This window comes from Theropithecus gelada, chromosome 2 (genome assembly GCF_003255815.1).
Source record: "Theropithecus gelada isolate Dixy chromosome 2, Tgel_1.0, whole genome shotgun sequence".
In the NCBI taxonomy this organism is placed as follows: domain Eukaryota; kingdom Metazoa; phylum Chordata; class Mammalia; order Primates; family Cercopithecidae; genus Theropithecus; species Theropithecus gelada.
Window position 1 is genome coordinate 66,709,603 of NC_037669.1, and position 22,954 is coordinate 66,732,556.

A 22,954-nucleotide genomic window follows, 5' to 3' on the forward strand; every position below is an offset into this window, starting at 1 on the left:
TGGGCCTCCTACATATAAGTCAGGTGTTCTGTGCAGCTAAGATATGGTATTATCCCACAATTCTTATTTTTTAAAATGTAATCACAAAAAGCAAGGATCAATTATTATAATATGGTCATATTTTAAAGTCCTTCTGTGCCTGTGAAGTCGAGAGGGTGAGTCATTTTATTTCCCATTTTACAGGTGATAAATATCTTAGGATGTCATTATTCTTTTTGTGCCATTTGTAAATCACATTTATAAATCTTTGAGAAAGAAGTACACACTTAAGTTTACTTTTGATTCATGCAGGTTCTAAATCTTCCCAATTTCTCTATCTTCCACCGTGGATGTCTCCACTGTTAGTTATTCCTGCTCATTTTCATTGGTTCTTTTTGCAAAGCCAATATTTCCAGAAATCTGCATCGATTTCTCACAGGGATTGCACATTTCAGTGGAGATAGCTTGGAGATAGGTTATACATTCTACTGATAAAAGTCGTCTCTGGTTGCATGGAAGGGCCTCAGCAAACAGAATATTTTGGCAATTCAGTAGATACATCTGGATGCATTATTGCACATAAGCACTCTTCAATGGAATAGTCATACATATTACAAATTAAGTTTGAGCTGATAGGGAGGGTTTCTTTTTCTCTTGTAACTTTTAGTAACACAGCAGAAGAGAGGCAAATATTTTCTCCTCTAACCTAAATTTCACCAACTTGAGCAATAATTTGCAATTAAAGTACAGAATTTTGACAAAGTTTAGGACAAACACAAAGTTCGTTTTTGTGCTTTAATTCTGTATGTGAACTAGATAAGCAATGAAATGGTATTTCCCCGCACATGCACACATAGATAGCATCGTTCTCCAGAATAGTTCATTTGTCATAACTCAGTAGAATAAAATATGGACCACTGCTCCTCACTCTAAGAAAGCCTGAGCAACAAGGGCTGCCCTGCTAACTGCAGGCTTCAGTTTTCCTTATGGGGATAAGTAAGAGGGAGAAGATTATGAAAATTTTCATAATGAAGAAAATCACCTATTATAATGCCACTTTGAACTGTTGATGTTTCTTAACTTACGATGGAGTTAACGTCTTAGTAGTCAAAACTAAAAATCATCCGGGTGTGGTGGCTCATGCCTGTAGTCCCAGCACTTTGGGAGGCCGCGGCAGGTAGATCACTTGAGGTCAGGAGTTCAAGACCAGCCTGGCCAACATGGTGAAACCCCATCTCTACTAAAAATACAAAAAAAATTAGGCCTGATGGCACATGCCTGTAATCCCAGCTACTCAGGAGGCTGAGGCCCAAGAATCACTTGAACTCAGGAGGCAGAGTTTGTAGTGAGCCAAGATTGTACCACTGCACTCCAGCCTGGGTGATAGAGTGAGACTGTCTCAAAAAAAAAAAAAATCTAGGCAGGTTAAAAATGGATATAGTTTGGATTTTTTTAATATGGTTCTAAAAACAATGGGGGACAGTTCATGCGAAGAACAGAGTTTTAAGAGAAAGTGGGTAGAGCTTCCCCCACTGGGGCTAGGGAATGTGCATCCCATTTTGCAGAGAATTTCTGAGATACAAGATTCAGTGGCTTTTCTAGCCACTCACAGAATAAACCATTCTTCCTTCTGCATCCAACCTCCTTGTTGGGGGAGATAATGATTCCAGAGTCTTAAGCGAAGATTCTAGAAATAAATAATACCCCAGGTTGGGGTAAGAATAGTAGGCAGTGTCCTCAACATTCACATGCACTTGTGAGGGAAGCCCCCAAGAAGGAACAGTGACTTGGGATCCAGAGCCCATTACAGAAAGACTGTCGGTATGGAGTGATCTAGTAGCAGAACAATGAAAATTCTCAAGAAGCCCAGGATCTATCTAAGTCCTAATTTATTTCAAGCTTCTGAAATTTAGTATTTGCATTTGCTTTGTCTTGAGACCTCACACTTCAAGTATTTTAGCTTAACAAAGAATAATGTATTTGGAAGTAAGAGGCCAAGTTCAAGCTCCCAAACTACTGTTTAGTAGCTAATAACCCTTAGGCAAGTCACTTACTTTCTGAAGGGCTTATGGTGGGAGGGCTTCCCTTCCTGTCCCATGTCATCCTAATTTTTTCTGATCTCTTCTTCACACAGCAGCCAACTCCCATGATCATGTCTCTAAGGTACAAACCAAAGGGGGGGGGGGGCGGGAAACCTTAATCTTGTTGATTCTCCACCCTCCTCTTAAATCATCTAAAAATCAAAGTCTTTTTTTTAAATTATTTTTTGGTGATGCAGGTACCTAAAATCTACTCTTTTGGCAAATTTCCAGTATGTAACACACTATTATTAGCCATAGTTAATACTAAAGAAATGAAAAAAGCTAACTATAACAACTATAACATGATGGATATGTTAATTTGCTTGACTATAGTAATCACTTTATTACACATATGTACAGGTGTTCCTTAACTTACGATGGAGTTACATCTTAAACCCATTTTAAATCAAAACTGCATTTAATATTTCTAACCTACTGAACATTGTAGCTTATCCTAGCCTCCCTTATGTTCAGAACACTTACATTAGCTACAGTTGTGCAAAATCAAACGCAATAATAAAGTTTTGAATAGCTCATGTAATATATTGAATACTATACTGACTGAAAAATAGAAGGGTTATGTGGATACTAAAAGTACAGTTTCTATTAAATATGTATCTCTTTCACTGTAAAGGTGAAAGATCATATCAAAATATGCTGTACACCTTAAATATAAACAATAAAAAATAAAAGTATTTTTTAAAAACAGTCCAATCGGAAGCCTCCAAGGGCCAGCATAGCCTGCCCTTGCCCATGCTTCCAGGCTTAACACATGATAACCTGCATTCCACTCATGTGCACCAGCAGCCCGTCAGCTGTACCAGGTTTTCTCCTACCACAGGACCTTTGCACATGCCTTTCCCTCTCTGGAGTACTCTCTCCTCTCTTCCTCCCCACTTAAATCCTGCCCTTTGGATTGGTGCTCCACACCTCCTCCTCAGGGGACCTCCCTTTGGCCAACCCCTGTCCCTCTCTCTGCCAGGTTTTCTTTCCTTCTCTCAGTAGTGGGATTCCTAGCATCCTTCTCCTTCACCAGACTGTCAACTTCCTAGGGGCAGCTTCCATTTCTAGTTTTGCTCACCACTATATTGGCAGCCCCAGGCAGTGTGCTGAGCGTGAAGTCATTCGGAATCATTATTTAACCAATAAACAAATGAATGAGCCATTGAATGTACAGTGCCAAGCATAGTGTATGGTACGTAGAAAATAACTCAGAAGTGTTAACATTGCTAGAGATTCAAAGAAGCAAAAGATGATTCCTGCAATCAAGTGGCTTTCGTCTTGGAAGAATATTTCAAATGCATGCCATACTCTTTAGTTTATCGCTGGTGTGGAATTATTTTTAAATGCTGTCTAGGAAATTGGAGGCATTTGAGAAGATCTGTCGTAATTTATTTAGAGTGTTGATTATGGACAAGCCAACTAATGATTACTGTTATAGGAAAACAAAAGAAAAAAATAGCCCATTCTATCAACACTCATTGGTAGTTTTATATTCATACTGGCACCGGCTCTTTTCAACTGAGTTGTTTTGAACCACTAAAACCATGGTTTAATATAAACAGCATTTTCTTCCAAGGATCCTATCACAATCAATTTAATGAAAGTTTTTCCACATGGTCTGTAAACTGCAAGATGAACTAGTTGGCGATGCAGGAGCCAAAATTAATTTTGATCAAAGTGATACACATCATAATTTTATTTCTTTGGATAGAAAACAAAAAAAAAAGAACAAAAAAGATGCCAAACCACTCTTTGTAGGTTACACTAAAATTTTGAAACACAAATCCACAAGAGCCAGGAAATTCTATTTACAGTGAATCAACTTTAGCTTTGATTTTTCCTGGCATTCATTGGTTTGTTACCTGACTTTTGTGTTTAAGGAATTTTCATACTCTTATAATCAGAGGAACAAATAAAGAACAGGACATTATTAAGTCCAATAAGCATTTTTCAAAAAAAAAAAATGTGATATTGCTTGTTTTCTTGCTGCTCAGAGATTTCTGTGACTCTGAGAAATGACTGACATTACTTTTGTCCTAACTGTACTATTTTAAATGACATTCCATCCCAGGGGCTTTACACATGGCCTATAGGACATCTGTAGGACAAACACATTGAAATCTGATGAGACAAGTTAGTAAGAAATGAATAGACAGAAGAAAATCAATTTCCGGTAGGTTAGTGAATATCCACAACTAGTGTTTTCTCCATCCTGCTTGTTAAACATGATACCATTACCAAGGTGAGTTCCTGGGAAAGGTCAGTAGACTCAGCTGACTTGGTTCTCAGGGTAAAGCGCACATGCCCTTGCCATGGCATGTACCACGAACACCCTCCTTTGGCAAGTGTCCTTCTCACTGGAACATCACCTTCCACCTCCAGGCCCCACCTCTCCCTCTTGTTGATGACTGCCCCTTTTCACTACACCCTCACATCTTGGCATCATACAGTCACTGGTGACTGAACATGTCAGCTTCCTTTGCTTTACAGCTCAGGTCAGGTAACAGCACTGCCAGCTGTGCCGCTCAGTGGTTAGAACACGCATTTTGAAGTCAGGCAGACCTGGGTCACATCCCCATTTCTACTTTCATAAGCTGCACAACTTTTAGGAAGCTGCTCAGCTTCTGAGGTGGTAGAGATAGCACCACCTACCTCACCAGTGACTCCTTATTCTGAAGATGGGATGAAATCATGTGTCTGAAGCATTTATTGCAATGCCTGACACAGAACAAATGCCCATATGCGGCGTTCAGTGTCACATCCTTGAAATGGCTCCCAGGATCCAGAAAAGGCTCCTCCCTTAGACATGACTGCAACATAAACTGCTTTTCATGGGTTTTCTTATGTGACTTATTTGGAGTATGGTTTTTGCTGAAATTTGGCAGCTGGAATTTGGGAGCCCAAACCTAGGCTAGCGTTTCCTGTAAAAGATAGCATTTACTGAGTGTGCTAAGAGCCAGGCGCTCTTCCAAGCTCTTTACAAGGAATCTTTACAACCTGTTTACACATGAGGCGCAGGAAGAGGCTAGGAAATGTGTCTAAATGTGGACAGTTATAACAACAGCTGATGTTGGTCACTGTGCCAAGAGTTTTACTTTACCTACATCATTCAGGTATCATCTATGAAGCATGTACTTAAATACTCCTCATATCCTATTGAGGACACTGAGGCACACAGAGATGGAGTAATTTACCCAATGTCACACATCTGATAAATGGCAGAGCATGGACTTAGACCCCCATGTGTCTCACCCTACAGCCCCAGTGATGCCCACTCTCACCCAGTGTTACTGAGCCTTGCTCACCACTTTATCAATACATGGCACATTGGTTCTGCAAGTCAATGAGGATAATAAATAGCTAACCTTCGTTGAGCACTCGCTGTGCACTAGGCATGAACCATAACTACTTTCTACGCAGGGCCTAATTCAGCAACAGCTCTGTGAGTTAGGTCCTGCTGTTAACCCATTTTACAAAGAAGAAAACTAAGGCATCAAGAGATGAATAACCTGCTCCAGATAGCACAGCTCACAAGTGCTACAGCCTACACTGAACCCCAGGCAAATGGATCCAAAGCTTTGCACCTTGACAATGGCCCTCATCAGACGTAGAACTCCTGCCTGCTCCTCTGCATCTTCATGCAGCATCCTTAAGGATCCTCTAATTTTAAATGTAAATGGCTACGGTGACACAAATATAAAACACCATTGAACACTCATTTTAACTCCGTGTGATAACAATTCCGTTAATGGAGGACTCTGATGACTAGAGGCTTGAGAGTAGAAATTTTATTGTAGCCAGCCCTCTAGACTCTGATGAAAACAGTTAACAAATTCAAGTTTATTCAAGGTATTTATGAGACCAATATGAAGTTTACACCAGGGAGAGGAAATGGCATAATAAAATGGCTTTCATAAAGGCTTTGGGCATGATGCTTGCAAAAACCTAACCACACCTTCCTCCTTCAATTTGTGGCTGTATTTGCCTTTACAGCAGGAGATAATGCCAATGGATCATTAAATGCAATAACATTGACATGTAAAAAAGAAGCATGTCATCTTCTATATTCTGAACTTAGAGCATGCCTCTCCCAATTCAAGGTGAAAGCCGCCAGCATCTTAAATGAAATGTCTGCAGATGCACAGATGCCCTCTGTGTCTCTCACTTTTGTCTGTGAAACAGTGATAGTCGTCGTACTTCCCTTGTGTGAGGATTACATGAGTAAATGTAGGTAGAGTGCATAGAATAGTGTCTGGCCCAGAGGAAGTGTTGTACCACTGATTGGGTTTATCATGATTAAAGTGTCAAAAGCTCCAGCATTTTATTTGAAGTATTATGGACACTCACGTATAAAAAGGTGAGTAACGAAGCACAGAGTGGCTGATAGCGACTTTCATGGACTGTTCAACCGGAAAGTGCTCTGGGAGACACCCTTTTCAAGCCCTTTTGCTATAGAGGGAGCTGAGTCACCCAGCAGCCCCTTCTATGTGTCCAGGGCTGAAATGCAGGAGTCTGGAGGCCAGATCATCACGTGCTGCTACTATGGTGGACTCCTGACCTAGTTACAGCCAGAAGCAGGACCACCGCCAGCCCTTACAGGCACTTCAGCATGATTTAGAGGAAGGCTTCACTTCCTCTGGATGGATACGGCCTCTAGTCCACTGCCCTACTTGCCACCTTGCGTTTGCTCACACCTCAGCCTACACATCCCTAATCAGGGGTACTACAGTGAAGTTCTAAAAGAGACAGAGAATCAGTCGTCCAAGAGAAAGAAGCCACTTTGCATGTTGTGATTTTCTGCGAGGTCTATAAACTTGGTGTTTCTTGTCTCTTTCCTCTCTGTGTCATTTTTCACTTGAAATGGCCCCACCTTGTCACCTGCAGTACAGAAACCCGAGACAGCAGGAGAGCTTGGTAAGAGCCACTTGATTATTTTGCAAACACTCCAATACCCTTCTGAACCTCATTTTTTCATTCTCCACAAAGCAGAGGATACTGTCCTTGATACTATTTTTATCCTATCAAGAAATGGTCTAGAATAAGCTTAAGAGCAAAAACACTTCTCATTAAATACGTATGTATTTTTTACTGGAGAAGACACTCAAGTTCCTAAGAACTTAAGAGATGTAGAAGATAGGGAGATTTGGCTGTAGAAACAGCTTGTTGCCAGTTGGCTTTCCTATAATATCTGGAGCTGCTGCTTCAAATTATCACCTGTAAGGTGATGCAAAAATGTACATGTTAATTTTTTGATTCATACTGGTTCAAATATACTGTAGTTTAATGGACATTTGGATGCCATTGCTTGAAATGAGATTTCATGTGATGACACCAAGGTTTCCAAAGGAGATATTAAGGTGGGATTGGTATCTGAAAAGAAGGTATTTTATAATATTTTGAAAGTATTTATATTATTTTTTAAAAATATTTACTTTTTAAAAAGTAAATACATGTATGTTTTTAACCTCTAAGACACATCATCTATTTTACTAATCAGAGGCTGGTAGTCAGATGTAATTCTATATTTAGGAAAACAGGAAAGGATTTTAAAATGTGAGACATGTCAGTTAGACACAAAGAAAACTTTTCTAACAAGGAAATTACCCAGGCTATAAATTTATCTGTGCAGGATGCTTGAAATGGAGTCAGGAGGGGATCTGATGGTTGTGAAAATACCAAATCTAGGGAAATAACATCAGGATGCATTTAGAAGGGCGCGGTGGCTCAAGCCTGTAATCCCAGCACTTTGGGAGGCCGAGACGGGCGGATCACAAGGTCAGGAGATCGAGACCATCCTGGCGAACACAGTGAAACCCCGTCTCTACTAAAAAATACAAAAAACTAGCCGGGCGAGGTGGCGGGCGCCTGTGGTCCCAGCTACTCCGGAGGCTGAGGCAGGAGAATGGCCGTAAACCCGGGAGGCGGAGCTTGCAGTGAGCTGAGATCCGGCCACTGTACTCCAGCCTGGGCGACAGAGCCAGACTCGGTCTCAAAAGAAAATACCATGGACAAACTCTGCTGAGGTCCCAACTAGAACCTAACACACCCATACATAGAAACTGATAGCTGTGCCAGTGCCATCTGCAGATATACATCTCTGAAGTGAAGTACTTTCCTCTGAAACACATTAATTTGAACACCATTCATTCCTGAAACTCACATTTCTTCTTAACTGCCATAATACCTACATTTTAGATAAGTTGCCTTCCCTTCTCCAAGCCCTAGAGGAGACTATAAATTTGAAATAAATTAAGATAGACAGGAGTTTCCTAAATGAAAAAAGATTTTTTTTTTATCCAACCTAAATCAGGGCTTGAAACCTTTTACTTTTCAGTATATAGTTTATTATCGTCTATTGCTTCCAGTGGATTCTATGTTTTAATTAGTTTGAAAACATAGGTGTGATATTTTACAGAATGAAATCACTGCCCCTGTATTTAATTAAATGAACCCTATAAAAGTTGGATTTTAGCCAGGGGCATAATTTATACTAGGCTGAATTTAAAATTGCATTCATACTTTATATGAGGTCATTTGCACATGTAATAGAAATAGAGGTGACTGTGATATGCTGAACTTCAGAAACCAAATGTCCCCCATAAATGGGTACTTAGTTTCTAATTTGGAGAGAATATAGTATGCCTTTTCCAAATACTACATTTTAAAATATCCTGAACTGCTTACAATTAAGTTGTAGAAAACTTTGGAGGCTCTCTGGGACTCTGTGTTTTGAAAGGTGCTACTGTATGACAATAGTTTAACCCATGGTATTTCTAAGTAGACCGTGAAAACCAAGCCTGTCTCTGGGTTATGGGCCCGGCTAGCATTCCATCGTGTGTAGTCTCTGAGTCACTGGATGTCTGGATAAAACGCCACCCATAATGCATTTATCTGCCCATTTCTTAAGTAGTTCCCATGTGTTGTAGCCTCATTTTTCCTCCAAGGACTTCTTTCAGTGACATTCCGTCAGCCAAGAAGGGAACTGGTCTCACTAAATAAGCTCAGTGAATTCTTGCTGAATGAGTGAATGACTGAAAGATAGACAGATGGGTTGTCAGTGAAATTTACCTCCCACATGGAAAGCTGGCCAGCTTTGTGTTAGTTCTCAGGACCGACTGTGGAAAAGACAGCTACAAGTACCTCCTAGGAAGAGCAACAGCAATGTTATTCCAGCCCAAATTGAACCAGGAAGGAATGGTTCCACGCCCTCAGCGTAATTGTCTGTCTTGTCTCGGGAGACCTTATGCTAAAGGACCTCTTTAAGGTCCCTTAGTGTCATGTCATATTTGCATCAGTGATGTTTGCCTTGAGACTAACTGATTGGATTTTTGCCATAATTGCACCTAAGTCCCAGGGGACCAGCCAGAGCCTTAGGTGAATAATTTAAGCATTTAATTTATAATAAAGATAAAGTTTGCAATCAGCATTTCTTGTTCCAAAACATTCCATTTACTTGGTTTTAAAGCTGCATAAACTGTTTTAAAGGCAATCTGCTCAATTGGGCGAGTTAATGATATTGAATTTGACCGGGCCAAACGTCACTGGGTGAGCATCCCGTCTATAATCACAGCCATCATCACCGCCGTTTTGTGTAATGTAGATGCAATGCTAATCCTCAGAATAAAAGTTGTCATTCTCGGTTGGCTGACGGCGTGCACCGGAGTCATCACCTCGCTAAGTCTCTCAGTGATGTGATTGCAAGATGACAGTGTAATAAGTGTTATGTGCACAAGGTAATTCAAAACAAATTTGGCTGCAAAAATGGATCGTCTAGGATAGTAAACTCCCGCCTTGTCTCATCTTCTTTTAAGAGAATGTAATGATCCCTAAAATACCTTGTCAAGAAGCTCATGTGGCAGGGGTCAAGTCCTGTAAAATTTATCTGTTGCACCCCCCTCCTCCTCCAAGAATCCCAACTCAAGGACTGAAAATATCAGTGTGCATATTGGTACCCCAGGAACACACAAGACGGGCGGACAGCTTCTGGGAAGCTAAGAAGCCTTTCAGCATACGAATGTCTCTTAAGAACACCTCACTAGGCTGGGTTTCGCTTCTTTGATTATAGATTGTTTCCTCATGGGAAAATGTGTCTCTTCTACTATAGGATCCCCACGAGCACTGGAGTCTTAGTAAATTCTTATTATTGGCATTTAGGCATTACAAGTAAGTTATCTCATCTAAACTTTATATTACCCTAAGAAGCACGATGCTATATTTATTTTGTAGATGAGGAAACTGGAAAGAACAGTTAAATTGCCCAAAGCCCACAGCCAGGATTCCAATGCTGGCTTCATCCCACAATTGCCGTCCCTGCACACTCCACCTCTGAACTATAAAAAAAAGGAGGAGGTCACCTGGCTTGTAGAGGAGCTTATTGGAGCTGTATTTGATTGAAAACTGCCTGGGCTACTAAATTTGTTTTCTTGGGCACAGTTGTCAGAAATGCCTTTCTGTGGAACCCAGCCGTAGGCAGGGGGGACATTCTTGTGTGGGATGACAGGGCATTTCTTAGTCACCCCAAAGTCCCAGTTCTCCCTTTGGGGTTGCTACTGCTCTTCCCTCTGTAACCTGGGCAGTATGGATGTGGTTGTATCAGTGCCGTTTAATAGTACCGAAAGCTGGATGGATTCAGAACAGCTTTCCTGCTTTTTGTAATTGAGTGTGTCTCAACACAGAGGAGCTCTTTGTAGCCAAGAATGCTTTTAGCTTTAGGCTGATCCAAGCAGGTCCTTCATGCATCATTTTCTTGGTACCATTTAAACATCCACTCAATGGTACTAGCATTTGGTTTATAAAATCTATCCAAGTAAAGCAATAGTTGCCATCACCTTGCTATAAAAATAAAATAAGATGTACTCCTGATCAGAGAAGGCTTTTCACTAATTACCCACATAGGAGACCGTCTCTAGGAATGAATGAGAAGACATTTGTGCCTAATTTTACAATATAGCTATGTGATATTTACACCTTTTAGGATGTTTTGGACTGTAGGTAGTTAAGATCCAAGTCAAATGACCTAAAGTATAAGAAATGTATCATTGAATATAACAAGAAGTTTGGGGATAAGAGGTCCTAAACTTGGTTAATTCACTTACTCAGTGATATTATTGGGACCACAATTCTCTCATTTTTCTACTCTGCCATCCTCAGTGTGTTAAGCTGGCCTCTGAGGCCAGTTCCCCACAGGGTCCCAAGATGCTGCCACAAGTCCAAGGAAGCATGCAGATGACTTGCCTAGGGGCAGAAAATGGCCTTCTCCTGTCTCATGTCTTAGTTTAAGGATGAACAAAACCTCAGAGCTCCCTAGCAGTTCTCCCATCCCATCCAACCAGCCAGAATTACACTGTATACCCATGCCTAAATCCATCATGAGGCAAAAGGACCAAGACCACCATGATAGGCGGGAGCCCATCAAAATCCACACCTCAAATCTCCCCCAGAAGGAAAGATATAGGATCTGGTAGAAAGGAAACAAAGAGTTCTTTTAGCAGAGAGGAAGCATTAGGGTGAGGATGGGTGCGTGCTGCGCAGGCAGCTGACATTGTCTCCTGTGGTGTTTGTAAGAATTATGTGTCTCTAAACAGTGTAGACCTATAGGTTCCTTTCTGGACATAACTAGAAGATTCCCGGATTCTAATTCCCCATCCTCTCCCTTACTTAGCTTAGTGTTCCTCTTAACAAGAAGAGGAAGTTATAAAGGAAAAAGATACCATAGTAAGAAAATCCCATTCTTACTCCTTTTTGGCAAAATGTCTGGTATTTATATAGTATTAAATAGAGGAAGAACAAATTTGACACATCTTGTAGCACCCACTTGAAAATCCTAATGTCTGAATTCATTGTGGGTATAACTAACATTGGGGCAAGCCATCCCTAGGGAGTACAAAGGGCAGAAGACCGGTGTGACTGGGTGGTATTGAACACACCCACACCTCCTAAGGGTGCTATCTGTTGCATTAAGTTATTCTCAGGAACAAATTTACTGTAGCATTGTAAATTCCTGTACTATGTGACTCTTGGTGTCACACATTTAGTGAAAGATATGGCTCAAACAGTTCGGCCCCAGCATGAATTCCACAGGACCCCAAGTTGTTTTTCATCCCCATCTATACCCCATTCCCTCCCATGCCAAGCCCTCAGCATTCGAAGGTCTAAGCAGGGAAGCACTCACCAAGGTCACTTGGGGCGGAAAGCTAGAAAGAATTCTTTCTTGTCCTTTCATTCTTCTCTCAAAGGGAGAAACATGGCAACAGTTGTAGTGTTAAACCCTGCTTTCCAAGTCCTCCAGGATGGGGAATTTAAAAGTTCGGTGGTTCAGACAGTTCCTTATTTACTGGTGCACTCAAGTCATTTTGTGACCCAGAGTTCTTTTCTGCCGAACTCCCTCATGATGTAAATAAATTACTTAAGTGGATTGAATCCAAATCATTAATAACCTCCACTGGCATGATTCATTTGGGCTTCATTACAAGGAAAGAATTCAACATCTATTTCTCAACCCAACAGTTGTTTACAACGCACTTCAACCTAAGAGTTGTTGTCCCTACAGGGCCAGAGTGAAAGGGTTTGGGGGAAAAAAAGAGAAAAACAGCTTTGCAGTCAATACTTATGTTCTGCCTGGACAGAGGAAAATTGAAGTGCTCTGAGGATAGACCTAATTGTCAGCATGCTTTGAAGTCCAAGATACTAAGGGAGGAAAATGTATATATGCCAGATAGGAAAAGGCTGTGGTTCAGTGTTCATTTTGACATTTATACATACATGCTAAAAACACGCACATTGCAAGAATGGACTATTAATGTAAGAGATTTAAACTCAGGGATTGCTATGTGGAGTGACTTGAGTGGGTCAGTGTTCTCCAGAAAAGCTTTGAGAAGCTGAGCAACTTCTGCAGTCCTGTGGAATATGATTCCTATACCATCATTTTACATTTGCTTTTTAAAAGCCCACGAAACCTCTTGAGGAATACCGTAATATTAAAATATTGTGGAGCCTGATGCATTTTATGCAGTCCAGTCATAAGATATTACCAGACTTTCTGCCCATAACTACCTGAACATAGTTCCTTTGTTTTATGGGGGAAGGGAAAAGAGAGGATAAATTAAATCATTGGACTTCCATCTAACTTGGAATGACTTTGATTTTTAGAAATAAGACTCTGATTTCTATTTCATCTTATGTAAGCTGTTCTAAAGATAGCCAGGTTGGGTGAGTTTTGATTGTACCATTGGGGAGAATCCTGGACATAGCATCCAACGTTCTGACCCAGCATGAACTAGTAAGGTCCTCTCATGAGGTCTGAGGCTGCAGGGAGGGAGATGATCTTACTTTCAGTCCTGCCAACTTCACAGGACTATGATGAGAGAACTGTTGAGAGGTATCTTCATTTAAGCCATGCAGCAGACAGTAGTCACTCAATAAGTGCAGGCTTTGAGGATGCAGTAATAGCAAAACACTGCACACAGTGGGAAACAAAACAGCAATTAAGCCAGTGGTGACTTCCCCCCAAACGTTGGCCATTTGAGTTCCTTCTCCATAATACTTGCCATGTGCCCCTATGACCTGAACTGTCATTTACTTAATATTGTCAATGGACTTTTTAAAGAGCGAAAGGATTAATTTTAAGAGGAAACTTCATATTACTTCCATGACGGGAAGACTGGTATCATCTGACACAAACTGGAAAAATACACACTATTAAAACGTAACAGTGTAATGAATTTCTAGTTAGCTATTATTGCCTGATAAAGGCTCGGAGCCTGAGGCTGGCCTTTTCTTTCACAGGCAAGATTAGCAAGTGATGAAATTGTGTTAAAGATATTCCACGGGGAAGCCAAGCTTTCCCGCTGTGAGATTTACTATTTCATGCCAGATCTGAATACCTCCAAACTCACTCTTTCCACCAGGCATTCTTTGGGAAACCTAAACATTAGAGAAGTGAAGTTCTCTGACCCCATCGCCTGCTTCTTTTAGCTGCTTACACATGAAAGGAGCCAATCCATGTATCTGTCCTTCCATTTTCTGCTTCATTCTAACCTTGTCCCACCCTAAATATTTTTCCACAGGTCAACGGCAAAGACTTGTCCAGAGCAACTCATGACCAGGCTGTGGAAGCTTTCAAGACAGCCAAGGAGCCCATAGTGGTGCAGGTGTTGAGAAGAACACCAAGGACCAAAATGTTCACGCCTCCATCAGAGTCGCAGCTGGTGGACACGGGAACCCAAACTGACATCACCTTTGAACATATCATGGCCCTCACTAAGATGTCCTCTCCCAGCCCACCCGTGCTGGATCCCTATCTCTTGCCAGAGGAGTAAGTAACCTAATCTTGAACCCCTAACGCGTTAAGTAAAGAAGTATTTCCAAGTTGTTTTTTTGCTCTTCCATGTGGCAAAAAAAAATTAATGCACCCTATAATTTTCCTCCAAGTTGCCCGTATTTAATTTTATTGTTTATAGAGGCAATAAATCGAATCCTGCTCAAAACCGCTCTGACATATTAATTACTTTATTATAACCCTGGAGCGGACTTATTCAAATTATATCCTAAGAACAGAATTACTTACAAATGTTGTAAAAGTTGTTTCAGAATAAAATTTAATCACCCCAAATGGTAATTTGAAGATCCTGCAGTTATTACTAGAGGGAATGCTGATCATTCTTTTAAATAGACAACAAAGTAAGTTGTGTGTGTCAAGAGAGCCCTGGAGGTTGTGCCTTCTGCTTTCTTGGGTCTCATTTCAAGCCTGGATCCATGTAATAAGCCCGCACATGCCTCATCTAAGTACTGCATCAACCAATTAAATAACAGCTGCAACTCAGCACGCCACATGGATTTCTTTACACACACCTCTTCTCCCATCTTATTTCTGCCAGCAGCAAAGATTCCTTCAGAGGCTTCAAGTCAGACAAACCTGATGCTCAAAGTGATTTCTAGTTGTGGAACTTGGGTAACCTACTTTGTTTTGTGGGGCTGTATTTGTCCTATATTAAAATGGGGATAACAGTATCAATCTCTTATGATCGTTGAAGGATTAAATAAAATAGTATGTGGGAAGTGCCCATGGGGCATATGGTAAGCACTCGGTACATGATAGCAGTGATCCCCGTTAATTTAGTGGGTGAAGTAAAATATTCAGGAAAAAATGAAGAGCAAGACATTTTCTGTGATAGACTGCTGGCCTCCAAGGCGTCCAGTTCAACATAGCTTTAAACGAAGCTTTTCGTGTGTGACTTCGCACATCTGAGGACACAGCCTCTCCAGCTGATGTTAGGGTCGCCCCTGTGTTTTCCCATCTCAGCTCCATCCCGGATCAGATCATTTATTTCAAAGGGCATTTTCACCTCTTACAGGAAAATCCACTGGGTAATACCTGTTGGATTCCTAGTAGTAAGTCAGTAGCTGGAGTGAGCACTTGTTTCCTGTGGTTCTGTCAAGTTCCAAATAAAGGCTTGCGCTTCATCCCTTGATTTTAGTGGCTAGCTGTCACTGGAACCCAGGGCTAATTCCCCAGGCTTGACAGAGTAGGTTTGGCGGCAGCTGGTAGTGTAAAGACAGAGGACAGGGCATCCGTCTCACATTCACTCACAGTGTGCACATGTGCAAAGCACTATTATCTCCTTTATTTCTCATGACTGTCCGTTTATACAGGTGAGGAACTGCAAACTCACCAGGTTCCACTGAGCTGATGGAAAGGCAGGTCAGTCAGACCCCAACTCCCAGCTCTGAACCACAGTACCCTGTAGTGGCCCATTCGATCCTCTGGAACAACTGGCTGATTCACTGAGTATGATTATCCAAACCATTTATCTGACGTTACAGACCAAACTGCCTCACATTATTGATGAGGCCTTTAAGGCTACTTCTGACTCTCAGATGTTGGCCTGTCACAGTGACGGGCCTTTTAGAAGCTAAACCTGTAATTTCCTCTTAAGTCTAGTTAACATGACATGACTTATCCCCTGGGGGCAACTTGAGAAATGTCAGAAGAGTCCAGAGGTCAGGCCTCTTCAGGTTCTGGCTAGGTCAGACAACAGCAAGAGCGTGCATCGGGACTGAACGGGGAATGTTAAGTTGATGCGTGAAAGCCCAGACCTTCCAACAGTATCCTCAGTACTAAAAGCCCTTTAAGTGCAGGCAGTATATTTGCCTGATGGGTCCAGAAAATTGAAAGCCAGCCCTTATTTGAATGGCCACTCATGGCTGATCTGTTGTTTCAAAACTAAGTGCCTGGCAGGGAAGACTAGGGCCCATTGATTGCTGTGCTATGACCTTTGAGAACGTGAAGGTTTGGGTCACCAGCCAACAATCAGAGGCTGAAGCTTTGCATCTGGCACCGTGGACTGTTAAGCTCCTTTCAAAGCCACTGATCCAGTATGTTATGACTCCCACTGCCTTTGCTCCTTGAGGTTCCTTTAATGACGCTTCCAAAGATGTCATGAGTTCTGTGGATTGTATTTTGCATATGTTGTCCTAGGGAAACATATCTTTATATGCATTGTTATATGATGCATATAAAAATGCATATAATGATGCATATAAAACATCATTATATGCATTGATGCCTACATGTTTGCACATACGTTTCAACCATGTAAGTGCATACTGCATTGTGATATCAAACATATCTTTGTGGGTAACATTCAAAAAGACACCGTCCTAGGTAACAGCAGCAGAGTTTCAGTCTCAGCCTTTTGAACTGGTCTCAGGGGCCAGCACATATCTTAGACTGTTGCCTGGGCTCAAGCCTAGTTTTCTGCAGAGCCTAGTTTTCATCTAACAATGAAGCAATAAGCAGTAAAATACTGTCCTCTTTCCTGCGTACAGATGGAGTTAGAAATTAGTCACATTGAATCACATGACTGGCAGGCTCTGGGATGGGCTCTGCAAACAACAAAGCCCATCAGGCTGGCACTTTGCATCTTAAGTCCTTCAGCAGGAAATGGACTAAAGGCAAATGGTAAAATTAGGATGATGGAGGTCCTGACCGTGCTGAGAGCCCCATCCAGAGGGAAGTGAGTCATGAAAGGGCCCACACCCTGGGAACTGTTCCTGTGCCACTGGCCTGACCATGGGTGTAAGAGAAACAGATCCTGACACTGGAAACAGGGCTGTAATGATGTTGCATCTCTTTTCAGGCATCCCTCAGCCCATGAATACTACGATCCAAATGACTACATTGGAGACATCCATCAGGAGATGGACAGGGAGGAGCTGGAGCTGGAGGTATGAAGAACATCCTTGTCTCATTTTAGGAGTCATTATTAAGAACACAGAATGCCTAATAAGTTCTCTATAAACATAAATTCGTTTACGATGCCAATGGAAAAATAACAAAAGCAGAACCACTTTTACTCATGCCCTTTGAAAGGCACAACTGAGATTCTTCTTCCCTCCTTGGAAATAGAGCTTAATAATCAAGTCCCAAAAGCAGAAATGTAAGGTTTTTTTTTTTTTATTTGAATCACTTAAAAGATAGGACAGTAAATCCTGTTGTCAACCTTTGAATCCACATAATCCATACATTCTTGTAACTAACATAAGCCTCCTCACCTTCCTCCCTTTTATGTCATCACCACTCTTTACTCAAAGGCAGATGGCTCAAGAGTAGGTGGATAAATTACTTCAGTGAATGCTAGCCTGCCCTAACAAAAGGGTTTGTTCACTGCTTCACTTGCTTCGAGCTTGCTAACATTGATATAGAAGAAATTAAACAAATCCATAACTCTTCTTAAGTGTTGCTTGAGGCCACACAGGATTAGGTAAAGATTCAAGATGCTACATAATGTCAAGTAGGTCTTTGTTAAGGTTTAAAATATTTAGAGGACACCAGGTTGCCAACAGAGTTCTACTTCCCATTTTCCTTTTAATAAGGGTGATAGAAAATACAGGAAACACTAACTTGTATAATATATTTATATTTTGGGGGAAACACTTTTATATTTCAATGGGGTTTCAAAACATATAAGAGCATTTCTGAAAGCTGATCTTGTGGAATAAAGTAAAAAGACACCTGATGTTGACAGGCAAGCCCTTGGGTACCATCAAAAGGTCACCCAGGAAAAAAATCGAACATTTTATCCAATTTCATGGCTAACTGTTGTGTAATCTATGCTGTCCTACCAATACTTCTGAAGCTGAACTGTTTAGTGGCAGTAGGTTCTGTGCAAAGGACAGAAGCAGTCGAATAGTAGAAAACAGCTGTGTTCCTCTATTTAAAGTTACCAAGAGTTCTTATTCCAAAACAGAAGTTAAAAATCAATAAATGTAGGCAAAGGATGACTTAACTGATGGTTAGCCAGATACAGTCAAATCAAAGGACTTGTCGCCAGTGGCATGACTGACTCAATGCAAGTTTTTAAAACTTTAAAATTTTCCCTAAATGCACCTGTTCTAAACAGGAATGGCCACTATAAAAACTTGACTTTCTGCTTGCTGTCAACCACTTACCAAAGCACTTGCCATTTAACGATTGCTCCAGGGAATGAAGTTTTGTCATTTTCAAAAATCAGGATTCTGCCTCTTATTTAGTGTCCTATCACCCCAGCTTCAGGGATGTTTGGTGAAGCAGCCATGACTGCTTCAGGACACTTTTCCTTAATTTGTTCCTTCCAAAGGGGGTTCATAAGGAAATACATTTGAGAAATGCCAGATCGAAGAAAACTAAACAGATTTCTTGGAGGACTTCTGAGAATCTTGACTATCTAACTAGCATTGGTAAATCCCCTGGGGGAGTGGGCAGAATTTCCCCCACCTCTCTGGCCAAGTACCTGTTTATATTTCCTCAGTCTACAGTTCTCTGGAACACTGTTGGAGAAACACTGCTCTCCAAACAGAGGGCTATTCGATCATCTTTATGGGACGACACTGCTTTTTGATGATGTAATTGTGGCAAAGTAGAGTTCTTTTAAAAAGCTGTCAGGTGTTTCAGAAGCTAGAGGTATGAAGTAGTAGAGACTCTGCAGTCTTTGGTATTTAGTTAAACTTGACTTTATAGCAGTGGGTTCTTTAGCTCTTTTTTTAGTTTCTAATACCTTTGAGAATCTGATGGAACCTACAGCCCCTCTCTGGAAAAACTCTGCTGCCTGCGAGAGCTTGCATACAGTTTCAGGAGATTCACTGAGCCCCCACAGTATCTGCCCAATTTGGGCCATTCTGTCTTACAGTTTTGTTGTTGTATCTGAGTATCACCAGAACTCTTATGTGCTTTCTATTTCTCTTTAACTCGACTCAACTTATTTAAACTACGGTAATTTTATTTTAAAGGAAACACTATACCACTGCCTCAAGCAGAAAGTCAGCATCCATTGTCTTAAATAGAAAATCCCATACAATTAAATACAGTGGACACAAGCCAGTGTTATTAAATCCTGGTGCTCAATAAGGGTGCCCGCTGAGGGTTGGGAGCCTGGGGTCACTACATCCTGCCTTTTCTCTAAGGAGATTAGCTAGTATTAAAGAAGTGTTAAGACTAGCCTGAACTGAGTCTTTCTCCCCAAAGCCTGAAGCACCTGAGAGCATCCTGCTTTCAAAGCAGGAGGGAGCCACTCAGAAACTGTTCCCTAGAACCCTGTTGTTTAAAGTGTGGTAGGAGGACCAGCAGCCTGGCTGGTCAAAGTAGAGTTCTCATCTAGGAGATGTGGGAACTGCACAAACTTGGCCCCCCAGATCTTCAGAATCAGAATCTGCACTTTAACAACGTCCCTAGGTACCTCGGTGCCCGTTACCCTGACCTACAGGCCACAGGCCCAGATAAAGAAGCCCAAGCTATCATTTCCTCTTGTTCTCTTGAGTCACTCCAGTGAGGCTTTGGTGGTGCCTTTCACTCACTGCAGTGTAGAGATGTGCCCCCGAGTCATGATTATTGCCCACACTGTCCATGCAGAGTAAAATTATCAGGGCCTAGGAATGACTAAACCCCTCGTAGGCATGTGACACTGAGTTCCTAAGACTGCTTCTCTCTTTTCATGAATAAAAGCAGACACAACGCAGGTGTTTAGAAAACTAGCCTAGGATTAATATTTTAAGCTAGACCTTGGATGCCATCAGACTTTATATTCGTGTTTATTTTCAATTCCGTTCATTTTACTGAGCATCTCTTACATTAAATATACTGTTTGGCCCTAGAAATGCAAAATCAGGAAGTCACCACTCTGCCTGCCTGTAAGGAGCTCACAAGCCATTAGGACCATTAGACATTAGCTTTTCATTTCTTCTTAAACAACCAGAATAGGGGCATTCTCCATCTCTAGCCCCTTTGAACAGTTACCATGGAGTACTGTGAGTCCATAGCAGCCAGGAAGTCTTGCTTTAAACATTTGGTCTTTTGTCCACAGCAACTCAGATGTCACCAGGTCATTTCTGTTACCTAAAATGAACCTGGCAATTTTGGACAGATGTTGTCCTCAGTTCTGTGGCGGTGATGGCTCAGGCCTCCTAGGCTAGGAACACATCAGCTGAGGCCTACTGCAGTCACTCACCGGAAGGGTCTTTCCACTACAGAACAGTAGCTGTACCTCCAGCATTGCTGTTTCAGAGGTGTGTCTCTGAAAGGGCCTCTGCTCAGTCCTTTCGAGAAGGTTAATTAATAAACCCCACATGCTGAGAAGTGAGTTGCCTAAAGTGGGCCCAGTTTCCAGGGAGACTGGCACGTGCCTGTCATCCCTGCTTCTGCACGAGATTTCTTAGAACAGTCGCAATCTGCCTTCTAGATTCCATCCTGTTTTGTTCTAACTGTTGGGTTCAATTTTGGTAAAATCAGGCTGTTACATTTAAGTAAGGGGCCAATCGCAACAGACCACTTATCATCTAAATTGAATTGGACTAAAGTCAGCACCTTCCAAAGAACAACTAGTTCCATGGATGTTATATACGAGGAAAATATGTATGAGTGTGTTGAGATTTTATTAAAGCAAATGCACAGAGAAAAACAGATGTTCTGGCCAGACACGGTGGCTCACGCCTGTAATCCCAGCACTTTGGGAGGCCAAGGTGGGCGGATCACAAAGTCAGGAGTTCGAGACCAGTCTGGCCAACATGGTGAAACCCCGTCTCTACTAAAAATACAAAAATTAGCCAGGCATGGTGGCATGCACCTGTAATCCCAGCTACTTGGGAGGCTGAGGCAGGAGAACTGCTTAAACCCAGGAGGTGGAGGTTGCAGTGAGCCAAGATTGTGCCACTGCACTCCAGCCTGGGCAACAGAGCAAGACTCTGTCTCAGAAAAGAAGAAAGAAAAGAAAAACAGATGTTCTCCCTTTTAAAGTACACAAAATGATCATATTTAGGTAAGTGTCAAATCCCTGTTATTATGAGACTGCTTAGAGTTAAAGGGATTACACCCAAGTGTACCCTAGGGTTGAGCAGACAAATAATTACCCATAAATTTTCAGGCACTGAACACCTGCTCTACATCTTCCTGTAGGCAATTAAGAAAGAAAATACATGCCCAAAGAAGGCTTTTCCTTTTGTCTATTGTTTTAATTTCCCAGGCGATTCATCAGAAGCATCCTATGTAGGCTGTGAAACTGCTGTCACCTGTATTGTGTTCTCATGATGTAATGAAAGGAAAGGAAAGCTACAATTTCAATAGGAGACTAAAATGCTCTCCAAACCTGGTTTTATAGAGGAAGCTAAGTATATCAGAAGGGAACCGGGATTGACCTGGAGATTATGCAGGATGCCACAGCCAGTCTAGAACTTTTTCTTTAGCCTTTGAGGCACAGGACAAGGAAGAGATCCTTAGGGAACCTTTCCTGGTCAGCCCCATCCTGGATTGAATTGGCTTCCTCATTACTTTTCCTGTGTAATCAGGGTGTTTGCCACTTTTTGCAGTACGCCTTCTAACAGCCTGCGTGGCAGTGCCCCAGATGTTTACATGCCTCAATCTTTTCTCCAAATGTCACCTCTCCAGAGGAGCTTCCCTGGCTACTCTCTGAAGCACCCCTATGCCACCAGTACCATTATTTACTTTTTTTTTTTTTGGAGACTGTGTCTTGCTCTGTCACCCAGGCTGGAGTGCAGTCTTGGCTCACCACAGCCTCTGCCTCCTAGGTTCAAGCAATTCACCTGCCTCAGCTTCCAAATAGCTGGGATTACAGGCATGTGCCACCACACCTGGCTAATTTTTATATTTTTAGTAGAGACAGGGTTTCACCTTGTCGGCCAGGCTGGTCTCAAACTCCTGACCCTCAAGTGATCTGCCTGCGTTGGCCTCCCAAAGTGTTGGAATTACAGGTATGAGCCACCACACCCAGCCCATTATTTACTTCTTATCTGTCTTCCCCACTGGAATACAAGCTCCCTGAAAGCTAGGCTCTGGTCTAACTCATTTACCGTATATTCCTTTTGCCCAGACCATGTCTGGCATATAGTAGGCACCCGGAAATGTTTTTTGAATGAAGGAATAAAATGCCTTGTTACCGTATCTCAAACATAAGGTCCTTGAGGGAAAATGCAGTCTTTAGAGATATGTCTGTATCCCACATAACACCATGGAAACTGTTGAGATAACTTAAATGTGCACAGCAACCTGGACCAATAAGTTGAAGAGTTATGCTTTAGTGGCCAGTCTTCCTGGAGGTGGATAAAGCATTGAAATGAGTCTTTGAGATCCCCTTTGATTAAAGTAGCTGATGCTGAAACAGAGTTTGAATCAACAAGGTGGAATGGCCCTCTTAAAACTCTTAATTGGAATATCGTTTCAATTTCATCTGAAATGTCAGGCTTAGCTGTTCGTTTTTATCAACAGTCCATCTAGACCAGTAAGCAACAAGATACCAGTAACAGGGGTAGCTGTAATCCAGATAATGTTACTACATTATTCATACCAGTTTGATTAATAGTCTTCTTTGAAATCTTATCTCCATCACAGACAGATACATATTGATAAC

At 41.6% G+C, this 22,954-nt stretch overlaps 1 protein-coding gene across 4 annotated transcripts in view; it reads left to right on the plus strand.

Annotated features, from left to right (window-relative positions):
- The window catches only part of PDZRN3 (PDZ domain containing ring finger 3), a 240,848-nt gene that overhangs the window by 205,015 nt on the left and 12,879 nt on the right, over window positions 1-22,954 (plus strand). For all 4 annotated transcript variants that reach the window (XM_025376236.1, XM_025376238.1, XM_025376239.1 and 1 more), the window contains 2 exons: window positions 14,129-14,376; window positions 17,201-17,288. In XM_025376236.1, coding sequence (XP_025232021.1) covers window positions 14,129-14,376; window positions 17,201-17,288 — 336 coding nt within the window. The remainder of the gene's footprint in view (window positions 1-14,128; window positions 14,377-17,200; window positions 17,289-22,954) is intronic.